The sequence below is a fragment of the Heterocephalus glaber genome, unplaced genomic scaffold (genome assembly GCF_053883595.1).
Source record: "Heterocephalus glaber isolate CG9 unplaced genomic scaffold, H.glaber_assembly_v1.0 deba00001067, whole genome shotgun sequence".
Lineage (NCBI taxonomy): Eukaryota > Metazoa > Chordata > Mammalia > Rodentia > Bathyergidae > Heterocephalus > Heterocephalus glaber.
In genome coordinates, this window is record NW_028258187.1 from 5,711,375 (window position 1) to 5,732,206 (window position 20,832).

At 49.5% G+C, this 20,832-nt stretch overlaps 1 protein-coding gene across 16 annotated transcripts in view; it reads left to right on the plus strand.

The window, feature by feature from the left end:
• Esrrg (estrogen related receptor gamma) overlaps positions 1–20,832 on the plus strand; it is a 538,714-nt gene that overhangs the window by 335,994 nt on the left and 181,888 nt on the right. For 13 of the 16 annotated variants that reach the window (XM_087209790.1, XM_087209791.1, XM_013066531.3 and 10 more), the window contains one exon: positions 19,506–19,921. In XM_087209790.1, the coding sequence (XP_087065916.1) occupies positions 19,519–19,921 (403 nt within the window). In that variant the 5' untranslated portion in view covers positions 19,506–19,518. Of the gene's footprint in view, positions 1–13,855; positions 14,039–16,687; positions 16,710–17,605; positions 17,865–19,505; positions 19,922–20,832 lie in introns of those variants that run through there. The other 3 variants (XM_021246444.2, XM_021246446.2, XM_021246443.2) reach the window with 3 other exon arrangements.

A 20,832-nucleotide genomic window follows, 5' to 3' on the forward strand; every position in this document is an offset into this window, starting at 1 on the left:
CCCAGGATGGCCAGGCATAGTGAAACCCATTTCGAGGCTGCCTCTGACTACACTTTGCCCAGATTTGTGTTAAATTAATTGTTATCCACACGGAATCTGAGGAAGGGCTCTAACCTCATTAGTTTCTTGCATAACTTCCTCACAACCTTAATTCTTAGCACGGCTGTTTTGACCTAACCTGAGACTCACAACATTTTCTCCTGGAAAAAAAAAAGACTCATTACTCTGCACAGCCAGCACCCTGCCTGGCTCCTGAAGATGCGGAAGATGTGTGAATTGGCTGAACGGAAGCCTGAGATAACAATTAGCATAATGTCTTCATCCCAGGTACTGAGCAGTTGAGGAAATCATTCTGTGTAATTCTGTGAACTGATGTTGGTAAAAGGAAAAATCAGCAAAACTCAGGCCAAAGTGTTTAAACAGACACAAAGCACAACTCATCCTCAAAAGTTGAATAATTATTTGTAAGCACTGTGGGTTTCTGTTGGATTTCTGTTTCAAAATGAGATGCAAACTTACTTTTAACATTTCATTATCCCACAGATTAAAAAAAATGTCCTTCATATGTACAGAAACAACTTAGCTTTGCGTAATGTTTAAGTTTTTCAAAATTTTTGGTATTTATTTTTCAGTCTCAAATTCTGTATTCATTTGTTTTGTTTTGGGGGGACATGGCCTCGCTGTGTAGTTCAGGCTGGGCTTAAACTCACTGTGTACCCCAGGCTGGCCTCCAACTCATGGTGAGTGATTCTTCTGCCTCAGCCTCCTGAGTACTGGGATTATAGTATCTCTATTTTAATAGCCAGATAACTGAGGTGTAACGACATTTAATACATATTGATGCTCTTAGTTAATGGCAACAACTAAGTGAATGGGAAGTTCTACTTCCTATCTAGCTATAGTTTTTCATGCTGTGAAATGAGTCTGTTTCTCCTTATTGGCAGACGCTAATCTTGTACCAAGTACAGTAATGTTGTTAAAGAATCATAGAGAAGTTTGAAGCTGCCTTGTTTCTGTGATATAAGTAATCCTAACCTCTAAGTTACTTTGTAATTTTGACTTTTTTTAAATTCTTTTTTTCAGTATATTACTATTTTTTCCACTTAGTTTATTGGTACATTTTAGGTATAAAATACTGTTACATTCATCGTTGGGATCTTGTACCTTTACGTGAGCATCTGGGTTCTTATTTTTTCCCCTTCCCCTGCCCTCCCTTCACCCCCTGCACCCTTCCCTATTTACAAAGACTTTGTTTCCATTTTTTCCTTTTCTCATATTTTTTTCTTTTCCTTCTTTCCTTTCCCTACCCCTCCCACTTCCCCTTCCCCTTTAGACCTTTTCTTCCTATTTCACGTTATCTATTATACATTTTGATCCTTATTTACACTTTTAGGTTTTCACACCAGAGAAACTATTCGGTATTTACACGTGTGCCCCATTTATTTCATTTAAGATTATGGTCTCAATGTGCATCCAGTTAGCTATAAATGTCTCTAGTTTCTCATTCTTTGTGGTTGAGTAGTACTCCATTTTATAGATTAAACCACATCTTCTTTATCCAGTCTCCAGGTGATGGGCACTTGGGCTGTTTCCAAGCTTTAGCTATGTAATTTTGACTTTCAACACTATTATTCTTTGTTCTTGGCCATTTAAAAGAACTAAGGTTCTTCGTATGTTTTTGTATTATTTTAGCCGTATTTTTCTTGGTGTGAATTGCAATGGTCGAGGCAAGAGCATGGTAGCACCTAGTGAATGTGTAATTATTTAAGAAAACGGGACCAGTGAAAAGCGAATTCCTCAGGAGAACATGGCGTTGGGAGTTGTGTATGACTTTGACTGACATTTGAGGTTGGCTAGAAGAAAATACTGTCATTAGTGCTTGTGGCATAGCATCTTATATTTCAAAGTAAAGGACCTAAACACAAAATTCAAGTTCATGTTCTGCTCCAGTACAGTCTTGTTTCCTCACCTGTAAAATGCAAATAAAGTTTTCCACAGTGTTGTTGGATAACCAGTGTAGGAATATAATTTTTTCCCACTGTAACAGAGGAAAAGGGGAGAAATACTTTCCAGACATCTTCTTGAGACACGGAAAATCTTACCAATATTTCTTCTTTTTGTTCGTTTGTTCTTTTCTCAGTACGGGGGATCAAACTCAGGACTTGCACTTTCAAGGCAGGTGCTCTGCCACTGAGCTAACTCCCCAGCCCCTTTTTTTTGCTGCAGGGTCTCGCTATGCAGTTCAAGTTGCCCTTGAACTCATGGTGTAGCCCAGGCTGGCTTCAAACAAACTCACGACGATCCTCCTGCCTCAGCCACCATGCTCACCTTCAGTATTTAAGACAGTTCACCACGCTGTCCAAAAAGGGGCAGATGGCAGCATCCCCATGACCTTGACCTTCTCCGCCATGACCTTGACCTTCTGCCCCTAGCGTCAGAGACAAGTATTAAAAGTGATGTCCTCGGCCCTGGGATTTAGCTCAGTGGTTCTGCCGCCTGCCTCGAAAGTGCAAGGACCCAAGTTCGATCCCCAAGGGAAAAAAAGTGATGTTCTAGACCTGTAGAAACCAGGCACAAACTCTCACTCAAGTAGGGTTATGATAGCATTTCTGATGTTTTCAGTTGGACAAGTGCCTTGCGGTTGTTTGTTCATTCTGTAACAAACATCAACTGAGTGGCTGATTGATGCAGTAGTTGACAGAGGCCTCACCTAACGTGAGTACCAGGGATCCAAGTCAGGTGGGATGAAGCTCTTGCCTTCAAGGGAAATATTGATTACAAAACATCTTGAGGTGACTGTAGCCTCAGATGCCCTCGTGTGAAACAGAGCAGATGCCCGGGCCTCCAGTGGGGTCCTCAGTCTCAGTGTCTCACATCACTGCTGTGAGTTATCTGCACCGGTGGGTCCTCCACAGGCTCCATCTGCAGCCTTTCAGATCCACCCGTGCGTGTGCCGGGTACGAATGTGAGTATGCGAGTGCACGCATGTTCAGTTCTGTGCAGTATTATCACAGGTGAGATTCTTGTGACCATGGTCCAGAGAAAGAACAGCTTCATCCCAAGGTGTGAATTTATTTTTACATTGTGCTTTAGTTAACACAGACTCTTGGTTAAAGCAGTGTCAGCTTGGCCATTATACACCACTCGTAGATTCCCAAGAGGGCAGGGCCTCTTTTGGTGGTGCTTAGGGTATTTGCCTCCATTTTCTCCTTTTGCTTGGTGGTGTTGGGGATGGAGGCCAGGCCTCCCGTTGCAACAGGGCTTCCTGGTGTGCTGTCCTCAGAGAGCAGCTTCAGGTTCCATTTTCAAGCCTGAGAGTTCAAAGACATGGCCAAGCTCATCCAGTGAAAGAATGCCGATGGATGGATGGATGGATGGATGGATGGATGGGTGGATGAATGGATGGACTGGATGGATGGATGGATGAACAGGGATAGGTGGATGGATGGATAGGTGGATGGATGAGTGAATGGATGGATGGATGGATGGGTGGATAGGCTGGTGGGTGTGTGGATGGATGGATGGATGTACGAACAGGGATAGGTGGATGGATGGATAGGTGGATGGATGGATGGACTGGATGGATGGATGGATGAACAGGAATAGGTGGATGGATGGATAGGTGGATGGATGGATGGACTGGATGGATGGATGGATGAACAGGGATAGGTGGATGGATGGATAGGTGGATGGATGAGTGAATGGATGGATGGATGGATGGGTGGATAGGCTGGTGGGTGGGTGGATGGATGGATGGATGTACGAACAGGGATAGGTGGATGGATGGATAGGTGGATGGATGAATGGACTGGATGGATGGATGAACAGGGATAGGTGGATGGATGAGTGAATGGATGGATGGATGGATGGGTGGATAGGCTGGTGGGTGGGTGGATGGATGGATGGATGAACAAGGATAGGTGGATGGATGGATGGGCTAGATGGATGGATGTATGAACAGGGATAGGTGGATGGATGGATAGGTGGATGGATGAGTGAATGGATGGATGGATGGATGGGTGGATAGGTTGGTGGGTGGGTGGATGGATGGATGAGTGAATGGATAGGTGGATGGATGGATAGGTGGATGGATGAGTGAATGGATGGATGGATGGATGGGTGGATAGGCTGGTGGGTGGGTGGATGGATGGGTGGATGGATGGATAGGTGGCTGGATGGGTGAATAGATGGATGGATGGATGGATGGATGGATAGGTGGGTGGATGAGTGAATAGATGGATGGATGAGTGGATGAATGGATGGATAGGTTGGTGGGTGGATGGATGAATGGATGGATGGATGGATGGATGGATAGATGACAATGGCAGAGCCCAAACTCCGTTGAATAAAAACACAAATTTGGTTGGGTCTTTCTTCTTCACCTTCATCGGTCCCCACTGCCCACACAGTGATGTCCACGCTAGACGGTGTCATATTTCAGACTTTCCACTTTGTGTTCCCAGTGTCCCCTGCACCCCAAAATTCTGGGTCACCCTGAAACACTCTGTTTCCTCCATGCTCTCTGATGTCCTCTGCTCCATCTGCATGATTTGCACATGATGCTCACACAGGTCACAGTGAGGCAAACCTTCCACTGGGCACCGCGGCCGTGGGGCAGATGGATGAGCCGTGGGCCGGGCTTTGGTAAATGCTGCCGATGGAGAACTCAGAACTGGTCTTCCAGTTAGAAATCTCAGAACTGCTTTGCTACTTCACCTAGCAGGCTGTTCTGTTTTATTTCATTTGAAACCCAATCTCCTGGCAGGCTCACTGGCCTGAGGAATAAAATCACTTTTCTGTGCCTAACCTTTTGTGTCAGGTGTTCTTCGGATTCTTGTGCTATCTCACAGGTTGAATGAATGATACTTTCATTTAGGATTTTTTTTTCCCGGAACCAGAGATCAAACTCAGGACCTTGCGATTCCAATGCAGGCATGGCACCACTGAGCTAAATACCCGGGCCTATCCTTTAGGATATTTTTTGCCCCAGTATCTAGCATCCATTTGTGTATGAATCCATGGTTGGTCCACTCCCTGGGTGGAATTTTCAGAATACATTTCATGGCCTCTCCTTCTCCCCAGACGGAGCGATGGAGACCTAGGTTTGAGCATTAGAAGCGAGGTTTAAGTGTGACGGGAGCATGGAGAAGGGTCAGAAGCACCTGCTGGAGAAATGTGCTCAGTTGGGCTTGTATGGATGAATAGGAGCTTGCCGGATGGGTAATGGGCGGGTGCATTTCAGATCTTGTTTCTCTTCCTGGAAAACTCCCTCAGTTCTCCTGGGCTCACGTTCTCGCTGCCTGATATTCTGTGACTCCTCGGCTGCCTCAGCTTGAGAAACAGCAGCAGATTGGTGATGGAAAATGATCCCCCTGGTTCAAGTCGCTAAGCAGAACTCTGGCCTTCTGTCCAGGCTGCTTCCTAGAAATTGTTCGTTGTTTGAAGTGTGTTATTTCACCTCCTTGGTGTTCTCTGCTGCATTTTTGCTTGGACTCTTTCCCGTGTATGTAGATGCTTAGAGCTGAATCATCTGTTAAGCTTTTCCCAGATCCTACGTTTCAGTGGGGGGCCCCTGGGGCTGGGACCCAAAGGCTCCTGTGCCCAGACCGATGCTCCACCACTGACCTGCATCCTCAGCCCACTTTCAATTTTATTTTTGAGACAGAGTCTCACTAAGGTGCTTAAGTCACCTTCAAACTTCTGATTCTTCTGCGTCAGCCTCCCAAGTAGCTGGGACTACAGGCATGTGCAACGTCTCCTGATATATCAGTTTTTCTTTATTCTAATTCCTATAGCATCTACTCCCTTATTGTCAAAACCAAACCAAAGGAAGCATGTATGTATGTAGTATTTTTTTTTTTTTGACAGGGTCTTACTACATAGTTCAGGCTGGCCTTGAACTTGAAGTGATCCTCCTGCCTCAGCCTCCCAAGTGGTGGGATTCAGGGGTGACTACCACACCCGACTTAGGAAGCTATATTTAAAAGCCCACCTAGAGTCGCTCATACTGACCATTATGAGAACGCACATACTGCGCATTTGCCCAAGCTGTTTTATTGTGCCCGTGTTCGGGGAGAAGACACGAACAACAGCGTCAGGTGAGGTGTCCTGACTTCCAAAACACACACTAAAGTTTGGAATTATTTTATATCGACAGGCACAGTGTTTTACAAAGTTTTGCAAGCAGAATACTGAAAGACCTTATCTTTTAAATCAGTGGAATATTATTCACCATGGATGGACCTGAGCTGGAAAAAGATCTGGCCTAAGAGAAGGAAATCTGGTACTTGCCCTGGGCCCTGGTGCCATCCTAGGACTCCTTGCTGGGCCATCTCCCTTCCCTAGTCCACCAGGAACTAGCAGTTGAGGGAGAATTAGTACCTAGATCTGGTTATTTACGATCTGGAAATGAGGCCGGACGTGGTGGCTCACACCTGGAACCCCAGCACTTAGGAGGCTGAGGCAGGAGGATCACTGTGTAGCCAGCTTGCGCCACACAGTGAGTTCAGTCAGCCTGAACGGTGAGACCCCGCCTCAGAAAACAAAAACAGTAAGACCTGGAAGCTTCTGGTAATGCAAAGGCACTGTGTTCAGCCCATTTTTCAAAATTGAATTTGGGTGAACTTTCCTGAGATAAAGTTTGTGTGCAATGAATCATCTCTTTTCAGTGCACAGTAGGATGAGCTGTGAGCAGTGCAGCCCGGACACACACAACCGCCTGCTTCCTTGTGCCTCGCTCTAGCAAGCCCCCTGCAGAGAACCCTGGTGATTCTGGCTGAGAGAGACTGGTTTTGGTTGTTGGAGAACTTCGAAGACACAGATTTTTATAGCATGTGTTCTTCTTTTTAATTGATATTTTGAGACAAGGCCTCACTGTGTAGGCCAGGCCAGCCTCACACTGGCGGCAGTCCTCCTGCCTCAGCCTCCTGGGTGCTAGGATGGCAGGTGTACCACCCGGGTGGCATGAGTTCCCTTCTTGCATTTAGCTGCTTTGCCCGCAGAGTCTGTGAGGTCCAGCCGTGTCACACTGATCATGTGTGCATTGTGTGCATACGCGGCGGTGCACACCTGCAGCGCTGTGTCCCGGCCTGTTTACCCATCCATCCCAGGTGGACGTGGCAGCCCTGACGCGCGTCCATGCAGCTCTTTCTGGGGCCTGTGTTTTTCGCTCTTAGTGCCGGGAGGCTTGGTGTGTGTGGCACTGAGGGTCTGCTTCACATCGTCGTAAGAAACTTCCAAACTTTCCCCCCGAAGAAGTTGTGCATTTTGTTGTGAACCGGAGCTCCACTTGCTCTGCATCCTCACCAGCACTTTTTGCCACCAAACGTGTGGGTCGTAGCCACTTCCGTGTGCGTGGCAGAAGCGTAACACTTCTCTGTACAGACAGCGTGCAGGCTGATGGCTCCGCACACTCTGGGCTGTCTGAATCCGCATGTCCCTTACTGAGTAAGGAAAGCCTTACCAGCCTTGCTTTATATCTTATCATCTTTATAATCTTCAATCGCTTGTTTAGATACACCTTGATGTTTTTACATGTGACAGGTATGTGGTATGATTGTGTATGCGTTTGCATGCATCTGAGCATATTTTTTCCTGCTCAAGTTTGTTTGTTACATCTTATAAAACAGGTTACCCTCTTTGATTACCTCCTGTACTCTAAGAATCAATCTTTCATTGTGCTAATAGTTGGCAGTATGTGTGTAGCTCGTTCATCACAAGACTCCGCCGGTACATGAAAACATCCTCTCCTTGAAATGTGCATCTCACATACAGATTTGAGATTTTTTTTTTAATTGGCCATTAAGATGCTACCAGTTTGGTGGTGGACTTTCTTTGAAGTCTTCTCTACAAAAATGCATTTATGGGTGATAATCAGGTCTTCGAGAAATACAAGTATATTTTTATCACGGTTGTTCCATTTATTTACTGAAACTAAGGAGCTGATGCCACGTAATCCAGCTAGCATCCTGAAATTCTAGGTTCTGGGACAAAGGGATCATCTCTCCGATGCTCATGAAGAAGTAGGTAGTGAGCCAGCTAACTAAGAGCGTGATCAGAACTCCAATGGTGTTCACCCAAACTCTGATTTCGCAGTGTACGCTTGCAGATGTTTATGTACTGTTGCCTTTAGGGATAACAGGTTTTCACAGATCTGGAAGGCAGTAAAATACATTTAACCCTAAATCTTTACTGAGCATAGTTTAATCCTCCTGTGGTGCAGAAAGCATTTTGTAACTTTATAGCCCAGGGACGCATTGCCCTGAGCGCTGTGGTTGCATCACTGAGGTGGGGCTGGTGGACTCACCTGGAGAGAGGCTGTGTGTACTTGCCCACACATCTCTCTGGCTTAAAGTGTACAGGGTTTTCGTCCTTTTTCTCCTGAGCTACCCTTCTGTTCTCTCTCACAATATACACATCACCCCCTTGAATTTCCTTAACAAAAATACAATTTCAGGCTTTCTTGCTGTGAAAGCCATGACAAAGTGATTTTACAGGCAGTTCTGAAAGTGACGAAACTCGACAACAATTGTGTTTTATGACAACCTCTGCTTTGATGTCCCAGCCTACTTTTAAATCATTTTTTTTCACCCCAAATATGATCAATTTCGTATCTCTGTCTTGGCTGAAAACAAATCCCTTTACCAGGAACACACTTTCATGGAGGGAAGAAGCACTTGTCCCTGAAGTCACCAAAGCCTCAACACGGAAGCTCTGTGATATTCAATTTCTCACCCCCCTTTTGGTGGCTGTGGTCATAACGGTTGGGGAAGAATTAGTATTATGGAACTAAAGGAGATGAAGGGGGAATGTGAATTAGATTGGGTAACAGATGGTGCTGTGGAAATTAAAAGCTCCTTCCGACGGCAGCGACGGCTCTGCTCGGTGTTCCCCGCGCGCATGCGCACGCTTGATGGCTGGGTATAAATCACAGCAATCCTGCCTTGACAGCCAATTTCGAGAATTTGATCTGGTTAAAGACGTGGCTCTCTTCCTCCACTCCCCGAAACTTTTAGTTTTACGCAGCACCGTGTCACATGTAAAGAAGTAGGATCCCCTGCCGCCACTTAATGAAATTTTTCTTAATTACAGTTTGAGCTCTTTAGTGTTAATTACTTTTCCATTCAGACTGAATTTTTGTAATATCTAGAGGGACTTTTTCTTTCCTTTCCCCCTCCCCTTTCTACTCCTGCATATGTTTTTATTTTGCCCCGAAACGCTCGGAAGCCGCACTTGGCCACCCAGTGTCCCAGCCCCCTGATTACTGACCCAAGCCATTATTTGAAGGAGACTTTTGTCAGATGTAGTAAACTTACTGACTCAGGAAAAGAAGAAATTTAAAGGTATCAAAAGCAGTCACAAAAAAATAGCAATTGTGTTAACAAAATGGCACACAGGTGGCAGAATTCAGGGTGGCAGAAACATCCGCCCCCGAAAGGAAAGCCATGGAGTCAGGGCCATGCAGAGCGGGGAAGCAGAGCTGAGAGGGGACAGAGAGGGGAGGTCGCCTCTTAGGGACCCACGGGGCCTTCAGGATCTCGACATCTCCAGGCAGAGGAGACCCCGGAGAGGGGAAACTCGCCCCACAACCACCGAGGAGAAGCCACTTCCTGGGCGCAGCTCACGATTGGTAGAATGCAGCTTCCCACCGACAGCCAAATCAAATGTAGCAGCAACTCCGCGGCTCCCCGCTGGGCCCTGCCAGCGTGGAGGCAGAGCAGGGACAAACATTCACTTAAACACTGATTGCGGGGAATTGCCCTTTCCGCAGACGCCTCCCGCCAGACCTTAAGGAGCAAAAGGAACCATTCCTAGGAACAAACCAGGAGTCCCGCTCCCAGCCCCCCAGAGGACCCCTGCCTGCTCTGCCCCTCGGGAGGGAGCCCACTGTGAGGGCTGCTCTGTGGAATGGGGTTGCGGCATTTCTGTGTTGTGGGGCAAGTGCCCTGTGTCATTATTCCTTCTCCGACAGCACACACGCACACACACGCACGAACACTCACATCCCCTGCTGTGCCCTGAGGTGACAGTGTGCTATAGTGCCATAGCCCTTGTTTACAGGGTCTAATCTGAGTCACATGCTTATGAGATTTTTGAGTAAAATCTTTTTTTCTTATTTTCGGGGGATTTTTGAGACAAGGTCTCCTTGTGTCCTTCAGGCTGGCCCTGATTCGTATCAATCCTCCTGCCTCAGCCTCCTCAGTGCTAGGATTACAGATGGACAACACCATGCCAGGCCAAAAATATGTCTATATCTCTAAATGGTAGAAATGCTTAGGGAAGCGTGCAGTAAACCCAGGGCTAGGGTGGCACCCATGACAGGTGACACTGGCTGACCCAGAGATGGGGCCCACATCTCCACGGTGTCCAGGTGTCCAGGCTGGACGGAGGGAGAGCTCCTGGCTAGGGGGGAGGGAAGACAAGCCCAGCTCCTGGGAAGTTGTTCTTTAGACCGGCACATGGGGCCGAGAACTGGCCCTCTGCTGCCGTAGCTGGGCCTGCGTGTGTAACACCAGCGGGCCCCTCTGATCCAAACACCCCGCTCTTTGATGGCTCCCTCTGGCATCACCGAGGCCCAGCCATCCCTTTGTACAAAACCGAGAACAAATCTTCAGTCGAGTCCATGGCTTGGCTGTAGTCCGTTTCCTGGCCTGCAGGGGCGGCTCATCTGTGCCCCACAGCCCGCTCATGGACAGGGTCAGAACGAGCCCCGAGGAGGGCGACTCCTTGGAGTTAATAACCAGCTCTCCTTCCTGCCCGTGGGCTCCACCTTCAGCTGGACAGCACCTGACACCAGCAGCGCGGTTGCAGCCTCTGTACCGGATCCGCCCAGACCAGCTGCGCTGGCGTACAGGTGCTAGCTGTGTGGACTGAGCTATGCAGTTAAAAGTATATATATAGTTTAACCTCCGTGCGACAGATGCGCTCTGTTATCACCACTTGTACCGCAGATCTCTGACACAGAAATTTTTATCAGTGCCTGAAGCATCCTTTTTTGCAGCAGTGAGTCCTTCTCAACGTGTAGATTCCTTTTTACCTCCTCGGTCGCCCAGTTCCAGAGTCGGTGTAGGGTTCCACCCCGAGTGACCCCGCCTACCTCCATGGAAGCAGCTGGTGTGGGACATTGTACTTGTTTCTGCAAAACATTTCCTTAATGAGTGAAGGGTGATGTAGATACTATGATCTCGGTATCCTTACACCAAGTCCTGGTCGCTTTATTTTCTGTTTTAGAGTAGCAAAGGGAATAGGAGAGGGGAACGCAGGCAGGCTGAGCTTTCATTGACCTGCATTTGATTTGTGGAGTCCAGCACTGCGGCATGTGTGTAAGGTGTCTCTGTCCGCTGTCATTTGTAAAGATCAGCGCACAGACTTCCTGTGAGTTGAGTGTCTATTTCTTCTCCAGCGAGATGCGCGAGAAGGTCTTCATTGAGCTGTCAGTCCCCGGGGCGTTGGCTTCTCTCCCATGTACCCCCTGACTGCCCGAAGACAGGATTGTCTCAACACAAGTAAACTTTATTGATCCATATTTCTGTTTGAAAGACCAGAGATTTGTAGAAGTAGGAGACTGTTGCTTTCCTCGGAAAAGCTCTCCGCTGAGGAGGTCTGTTCATGGCATAGTAAATCTCGAAGACCGAATAAATGTTACATTCAGCGTAGATTGTGAGCTTCATTTGGAAGATTTATCTTGTGCAGGTTTTTCCCTCCAAGAGCCTTTCCTTTCAGCGGTGGTGTCCGCCTGCTGCTGGGCTGTAGCCGCTCCACCCTGGGGTTGGTGACCCGGTCAGCACTGTGACCTCTGCTGCCTACGTGGGTTGTCAGCCGGGTCGGGCACAGTCTCTGAAGGCCCTTCTGCACTGAAGGTCCTGGGAGAGCCACTTGTGTAAGGCAGAAAATATTCCCAGGGATCGGGATCGAGCACTGGTTTCCTCGTCCGTCTTCCATCTGATCTTCCAAGTCTGCGAGTCCTGATTCTCTTGTAAGATCCCATAGGTGTCTTGTAGTTGGGTGGATGCAAGGATGTAGTTAATTAAGCCGCATTAGGGCAAATATGCGCACTTGTTAAAACACTTAATTTGCCTCAATAGTATTGATTACATGGCAGAAGTTTGTTTAAACTAAATGGTATTCCCCCCTGCTGTTCCGGTCTTTGCATGCAATCTGTATAATAGTGAATGGCCATCATCAGTTAAATATCACGTAAGTTGCAAAACAATGTCATAAGAATTGATTTGGGTGTGGCAGCAGAGGAGGGGTCACCTTCAGAGCCAATATAGAGGGTTAGCAGAGTCTTATGCAGAAGCATGACTCAAATAAACTGTATACTTTACAGACTCACAGCTACTCTATATTACGCGCGTGCTCATTATATCAAAGAAAAGCTCAGACTGTTAATTATGCACAACATCATGTATGCAATTACCTAGCATTATTATGCACTTAACAGTTTTATTGATTTGTCAGTAGCTCACTTACTATAGTTAGAGCTCTAAACAAGAGATGTGAGCCCCAGATTGAAATGGGTCCAGGAAGACAAGCGAAGGATGAATCACACGACTGAGCATCACCGCTTGGATTGAACCCTGAAACACGGCCATGGGGTCCACAATCACAGTGTGCAACACGCGGTTACCCATGGCACCAGTTCTGGTCCTGTTAATAAAGTTTATGCACCAGGAAGTGGAAGAAGTCCATGGATACCTCCTGAAGTGGCTACAGACTCCTCCCCATAAGTAGGCTGACATAAGGTGGTCACCTCGGGCATCCGGCTCCCGGGGCAGAGGCAACACGTTCCCAGGGGCCGTGCTAGTGTATTCTCCAAACTTCCCCTAGTCTTCTAGGTAGTGCAGCAAGAATGGCTCCATAGGGCTCTCTCTGACTCCATGTCCACACCTTATCAGCCACCGTCTTGAGTTCCCTAGGGCTTAGGATGTGGGATTTCAGTGCTGAAACCAGGGGCACCTTGAACCTAGCGTCAGAGCAAAACTGAGTAAGAAGGGGCTACAGGGCTCCGGGACCCTAAAAGCACATAGGGCTCCAGCAGGTCTTTCCGGAGGGCTTAGGTGTGAAGTCCAACTTCCGGGTGCCTTTCAGTGACAGTGCGGACACGGCTGGAAGCTGCTCCTTGGCCTCTCTGAGTCCCCTCAGCACTGGGACAGCTTTCATGTAAGGAAGGCCCCCATTCTGTGGCAGGGTCAGCCCATCTGCAGCTCTCATCAGCCACTGAGGCATGGGCTGCGGGCAGTTGCTCGCCTCTCGCTGCTCTTGGTGGAGTAAGCTGCAGAGAGTTTCTCGGTGAGGCACATGAGGAAGTCGTTCAGGGGTCAAGGAACTGCTTTCTGATCGATCGCGGGACCCCGATATCCATTCGGCCCCTTGGGCCTAGTGTCATTGAAGAAGGCAGTAAACTCACACCTGCGTGCGTGTGCGTTTGTGTGCCCACATGTTGTCATCTTCCCGGGCATCTGGGTCCGAATTTACAATTCTTGCTTTACAATTAATGGTCTCCTTCCATCAGGTTAACCAGGCAGCCCCCAAGATGCTTCTTATTAAGAGGAAAACCCTCTCTCCCTTCCCCACTGAGCCTGGCACCTTAATGCAGTGATGATATGTTAGAGCCAGCAGTTGTCAAAGCACCGCATTACTCTGATGCCGTAATGACACCCTGTCCCCGAGGAGCAGCCGGGCTTCCTCAAATCACACGCTGCACCGTGGATTTCTGACATGACACTTCATTCTCCTCGGCATCACCCTTCTGACAATAGCAGCTGGTGCCCATTCTGTTCCTAAGTGACTCACATTTGCCACTTTATGAGAGCACAATTAGTGGAAGCCAGGGTAGGGGGCTCGTTGTCAGCCTGAAGTTGTGGCTTGGGCTGCCCTGCGCCTCGGGCTGGGGGTCCTGAGCCACCTGGGCTTCCTCCTGTAGCACATTGTCCCAAACAAACCGTCCTCTCTTAAGAGCTTCGTATTTTTCTGAAACAAAAGATGTGTTCCATCTGGGGATTTCACAAGGCCCTCGCTTGGTTCCTGGTTTGAACAGGTAGTGGATTCGGGGAGCTTCTTCTTCCCACCCGGGAAAATCCTGGGGTTCAAATGTAAAAAGCATCCATTTGGAAGCACTGGGAGTTTACATGATGGGTAAGTTCTGGATGACAGAGGAGAACGTGAAATGGTGAGCTCTGCTGCTGGTGTCTGCTTACCAGGAAGGTGTGTAAAGTAAGTGTCATAGGAGTTTCAGAAGAGCTGGCGTGGTGGCACATGCGTATCATCTAGGCACTCAGGAGACTGAATCAGGAGGCTCCCTGTGAGCTCAAGGCCAGCCTGAACTACACAGTGAGACCCTGTCTCAAAAACAACAACATAAAGTTTCAGAAGATCTCACCATGGTACAAGATCTAGAAGGTCTGTGTGACCTTCACACATGTGCCTTTGGGAACTTTATGCACCATTTCTTTTTTACTAGAAAAGTGAGATAGCAAATTAAGTTTTGTGTGCAGTTTACTTGATGGAATACAGCTGTTTGCTAAGAACTTGCATTTTGACGGGAGCATTAAAATGCATACACCTGTGGAAGGTTCTGGTTGTATTAGCATTGATCATATAGGGGGGTTTGGCTTACATGAAAATGTACAGCACCTGCAGAGCTACTGAGGCGCGTGGAAACGTACAGCCAAGTTCGTGCACCAACCCGAGCCTGGGAGGATCCCTGATGACAGTTAACTTGAGGGTTAGAGTCTAAACTGAATTTGAACTCAGAGCTGATCGGCTTGTCTTCCCTGACAGCAGCTGCCCTAATCGAGTCTGACCCTTTCTCCCTGCACACCCGCATACCTGCATGACGTTCACTACCCGGAGCCCCGTCTCTGGACAGGCCACTCGCTGAGGAGTTTGGGTTGCCCGACCCTTCATACCTAACACAGATACATTTTACCCTGGCAGACCTTGGCAGGGCCGGAAACAAGGTCCTGTCTTCAAGTATGGTCATTAGAATCGCTTGAGACTATAACTTAAACTGTATCAGAAATGCTTCCTATTTTTGTGGGTTTTTTTAGACAGGGTTTCTCTTGTAGTCCAGGCTGGTCTTGAACTTGGGGCAGTCCTCCTGCCTCAGCCTCCCAAGGCCTGGGATGACAGGTGTGTGCTACCACACTCGGCTGGAAATGCTTTACAAAGCACTGAAATTTTAGCAAGGCTGTTATGTTCCTCAAATTTAGTTTCTTATCTAGGAACTGATTTGGTGTTCTTGTTGTTTTAGTGGTGGTGGCAGTGGGTTTGTGACCCAGGGCGTCACGCATGCTAGGCGAGCATGAGCCCCTGAGCGATAGCCCGGCCCTGAGTGCTGTTCTTGCCGTAATTGGCTCTCATTTTACAGCTGTTTGGAAAGCACCTTGTTTTAATTTCTTGTCTTTCTCATCCTTTCTTTTAAAATAATACATTGAAAGAGCCCCATACTAAGGCTTTAAAATAAATGTTTCCCACATATTTGGACACATGTTTTTTCTGTTCATAGTTAACTAAATTTAGATTTTTATTAATCCAATGTGACCTAAGATTTTGCATTAACAGCACAATGTGGAATTGGGCTTATTCTCTTTGGCTGCAGATAAAGCCGTCATGTTGAAAATGGCTCTTTCTGACAAAAAGGTGCTCCTTTAAATAAAGTCTTATTCACTGCATTCTTCTTAGAGTTAATGTGAATTTTAGTGCCTCTAATTTTAGATTGAAGTGAAGTCTAGAATAAAACCCACCAGCTGACAATTGAATTTACAGATAGTTGTGAATATTTCAGGCTTGAATAATAGAGCTGTGGCGTTTCCGAGGCTGAGCGAGAATTGAGACTTGCTGCCGTGAGGCTGTAATGCACTGGGCCCGAGGGAGGGCTCACCGAGGAGAGGAGTGGTCATTAGCAGAAAGCAGGCTGTGGCTCCCCCACTTCTGTCTGAGCGGCCAGGGGGTGCCCCGGGGCCGACTTTCCACCCTTTCCCAGGTAGAACTGCTGAGCAACAGGAGCTGATCTCTGTGTGTGCTGCCTCTACCTCTGCTGGTGCAGCTGGTTTCTTTTTTAAAATGAGCAAACAACCGTAAGCCGGGCTTGGTGGCGCACACCTGTGATCTCAGCACTTGGGAGGCTGAGCCAGGAGGATCTCCACCAGTTTGAGCCCGGTCTGGGCTACATAGGAAATTCAGTACCAGCCTGAATTATACAGCGAGCCCCAGCCCCTCCACCATGAGTAAACACCATTAAAAGCTCTTGTCTTCAGGATATTTATACACTGGGCTTTGGGCTTAGACATGCGTTCAGACCCCGTCTCTACCACCTGTTAGTGGTGTGGCCATCAGTAAATCTCAGAGCAGCTGACTTTCCTAAAGAGCTGTGATGCCCGACTCACAAGGCTGACTTGGACTATTTTATTTTGTCTCATTTTTTGGTGGGAGTGGGGATTGAACCAGTCTCACCCATGGTGGACAGGTGTTCACTGCCCAGTTACACATACCCAGCCCGGGACTTTGGAAATTTTCCTAGTGTCCTAGGGTTCAGACCCGGGGCCTTAAGCCTGCTGAATGCTCCTCCTGGAGGCTGCTCTCCAGCCCTTTTGATTTTATTTCCCAAGGCCCTCATTAAACTGCTCAGGCTGGCCTTGAACTTGCGATCTGCCTGCCTCAGCCTCGTGAGCAGCCGGGACTTCAGGCCTGAGCCCTGTGCTCTGCAGGTTCGTGCTCTGCTTGGGTGTGGAATGAGCAGGACGAGTGAGGGGCTCAGCTCAGCGCCCAGAACTAAGAAGCACCCGACAGATGGCAGCCTCCTTAGTATTTCCGGTGGCTCAAGCTTTGGCTCATCTTGGGAGGGAACCAGGCACAACGGGCAGCGAGGACCCCGTCCCTGCCTGCATCCCCCTCAGAAGTGGCTGGGCCTTGCTGAGGGGACCCTGCCAAGATTTCCAGGACTCCAGGCACCTGGACCCAGCGTTGCTGTCCTTGCCTCCAGGCTATTTGAAGTTATGGACAGAGATTTTGGAGGGACAGCAGGCTGAGACGCCTCCATTTCCGGGACCTGAACACCATGCGGATGCCAGACGCTTGGTGACTTAGCAAACAGCCGTTCCATGCAGGGGAGGGGAGGGTCATTTCTGGCCTCATCCCTCAGTCAGGAGTTCTGCAATTTTTTTTTTTTGAGACAGGGTCTTGCCATGCAGTTCATGCTGGTCTTGAACTCCCTGTGGGGCCCAGGCTGGCCTGGAACTTGCTGTGATTCTCCTGCCTCAGCCTCCCGAGGGCTGGGATCACAGGCACCCACAACCATGCCTGGCTTTTCTGCAAATTTTAAAAGTCCACAAGGAAATGCCTGAGGTTAAGAAAATTGGGGTGAGCGTGGGTAGGGTACAGAGAGAGGGAGGAGAAGGAACCAACCGGTGGGTATGTTTTGTGATCATGCAGTGCAAAGCAAGGAGGAAAATAATAGACTCAAACCCGTGCCTGGAGGGCAGATGGTGAAAGAGTCATTGTGTGGCTCGGAGAAATTCAGTGGCAGGCAGAGGAAAGGGGACCCAGCGCGCTTTAGTGGCCCAATAACTTCCAGCTCCGGTGCAGGTGCGGCGCGTAATTACGTGCGGGCAGCCCGGTAATTAGGAGGCACTAAGTGGAGTGGCGGCGTCAGGCCTCTTAATTAACAGGAATGCAGGGCTGCTGCAGTCAGGCCGGCCGCTTGCTTTCACGTTGACTCGAGAGAAGCCCTCGCCCATGCAGCAGGGACAGGAGGCCGGCTGTTAATTCCAGTGCTCTTTAAGGCGACAGGGACCAGGCAGCGGGCCAGGATGGCGCCCCGGGTGGGCCAAGCCGGAGGTCAGGGTGGCCTGCTGTCCGGCAGGGTGAGTCCCTTCCAGGACTCTGGGACAGCGGGCCAGGCTGGGGCCTGCACTGGGACAGACGTGTGACTCCCGGGGAGGCGTTTCAGGCTAGTCGTGTTGGCATGCATTGTTTCTGGAGGTGTGGTGCTGAAAGACCGTTTTTTTTTGGCTGGGTGTGGTGGCACACATCTGTAATCATAGCACTCAGGAGGCTGAGGCAGGATAGTCAACAGTTCAAGTCCAACCTGGGCAATTTAGTAAGACATTGTCTCAAAATTAGAAAGAAAAAAAAAGGACTAGGGATGTAGCTCAGTGCAGAGGCCTAGATTCAATTCCAGGATAGAGAAAGAAAAAAGAAAGTCAAAAAATGTGAAGGGGAAGGGAAAGGACCATTAGAAATCTGTTTTTGAGGACAAAATTTGATCCATTTCTACAGTACTGACGAGGAAGTGCAGCATAGCATACCGTGGTGGTACTCAGCTGCCTTGTTTTAGGGTTTTTTTTCTTGTTGTTGGTTGTTTTTGAGACAGACTCTCGCTTTTTAGTTCAGATTGACCTTGAACTCACTGTGTAGCCCAGGCTGTCCTGCAGCTCACAGTGATCCTCCTGCCTCAGCCTCCCGGGTGCTGGGATTACAGGCTCAACGTGTTTTGAAGCAGAAATTTTGCCCTGGTGCTCGTCAGCTTTGATACTTGATGTGTGGAGCTGGCGCTCATTGGTGCCTTTCCAGGCAGCATAATGTGTTTGGCAGTGTCCTTTCAGGTTCTCCCCAAACTTGTAACCAATTAACAGGAGCAGCTCGGCCAGTGTGTCAGATGCGGGGACTCTCGGGGCTTCCACTGATTCATCTCTTCACACAGTTGCAGGCCACGTGTACACACGCACACACACACACACATGCACATGCACACGTTTGTTCATCAGTGCTGGTGATCATTCATTTCTGTGGGGCTCCAGAAATGACCCTACATATTGAGCAGGATTCGCACTCTGTGTCTGCCCTGATGGCCCGAGGCTGCGAGGTGGAGCTCTTGGTGAAGATGCGGAGTGAGCACAAGTCCCCTCCTGGGGTCCCGGGCCCCGCTGGGCCTGAGGACGCTGCTAACTGCAGCGGTCCCGGGCTCTGCTCCTCGGCCCCGGTGGGAATGATTCTGATTCCGCTTGCGGTAAATGGGCTGCAGTTGGGGTGGAAGGAAAGGCTGAGTGCGGAGAAATAGGACTTTAGAGACTAGCTGGGCCTTTCAGTCTGCAGTCGGGGGCTGATTTGGTATGGATGGACGCCCTGGTGTGTGTGTGTGGGGGGGCTGGCCAGCCCTGCCGGGTTGGTTCGTGGCCCGTCCTGCCCGCGCTGATTGCGTTCTTGTGGAGCGAGGATATTGACTGCAGAAAGAACGGTGTGCAGGCCCCTGGCCTTTAGGAAGTGCCAACCGGGAGCGATGCTTTTCACACAGTTTTCTCCGGCCAGCGTGGTGGCGCACGCCTGTAATCTCGGCGCTGGGGAGGTCGAGGCAGGGGGACCTCGGCAAAGCTCCAGGCCAGCCGGGGCTCCACAGTGAGACCCTGCCTCAGGAACAAGCGCTTTCCTTTCCCTCCCAGCCCTCGCCCTCCCTGTCTGTCCCAGTGCCCTGTCTGACGCCTGCTCTCCTCTCTCCGCCCGCGCAGGCTTCTCTGCAGAATGTCCAGCAAAGAGCGGCACATTGACTCCAGCTGCTCGTCCTTCATCAAGACGGAGCCGTCCAGCCCGGCCTCCCTGACGGACAGCGTCAACCACCACAGCCCGGGCGGCTCCTCGGACGCCAGCGGGAGCTACAGCTCCACCATGAACGGCCACCAGAACGGCCTGGACTCGCCGCCCCTGTACCCCTCCGCGCCACTGCTGGCGGGCAGCGGGTCGGTGCGAAAGCTGTACGACGACTGCTCCAGCACCATCGTAGAGGACCCGCAGACCAAGTGCGAGTACATGCTTAACTCCATGCCCAAGCGCCTGTGCCTGGTGTGCGGCGACATCGCCAGCGGCTACCACTACGGCGTGGCGTCCTGCGAGGCCTGCAAGGCCTTCTTCAAGCGCACGATCCAAGGTGAGCCCCGCGCTGCCCGAATGCGGCTCTCACCGCGGAGCCGGGGGCCAGGAGGGTTGGTGCAGTTGGAGAGGAAGGGGTTTTGCTGCTTTTGCTTTGGTTTTGCTTTTTATTTTTGGTACCGGGGATCGAACTCGGGTCCTTGCACTTGGGAGGCAGGCGGCGGAACCACTGAGCTAAATCCCTGGCCCTGGTGTTGCTTTTTGAGACAGTCTCCCCATGTAGCCCAGCCTGGCCTCGAACTCAGCAACCCCTTCCTGCCTCAGCCTCCCGAGAGGAGAGCTGGGATCACAGACATGCGCCACCACGCCCAGCTCGAAAATAAACATTTTAAGCTGTTGGCAATTTGATTTTGTTACCCAGCTGTGTGTCTCCGGGTCAGATTGCACCTGGGAAGCCAGTAAATTAGCAAGCGCTGTGCAGGTTGTCAGCAGGAGTTCTTCACATCAGAGCCACCTGGCCCCTCAGACCCCTCCTGACAACCCGGGACTGGCCAGCTGTGGGGGCGAGGTCCGTCTTAGCAGCACTGTGTTACGGTCTGTTCCCAGGTGTGGATTGAGCATGGCCACACCTGTGCTGCACAGTGAGTTCAAGACCAGAGCAAATCTTCATATCCAAAGAGGTCAATCCAGCCGGGTGTGTGATGCACACCTGTAAGCCCAGCACTCGGGAGGCTGAGGCAGGAGGACTGCTGGGAGTTCAAGGCCAGTCTGAACTAAATAGTGAGACCCTCTCTGTCTCCAAAAAAAAAATCACTACATTTTTTTTTATGCTAGTCATGGTGCACACACCTGTAATCCCAGCCCTTTGGGAGGCCGAGGCAGGAGGACCAGTGTGAGTTCAAAACCATCCTGGGCTACATAGTCTAAGTCCAGCCTGGACTATTCAGCAAGACCCTGTCTCACTAGCTG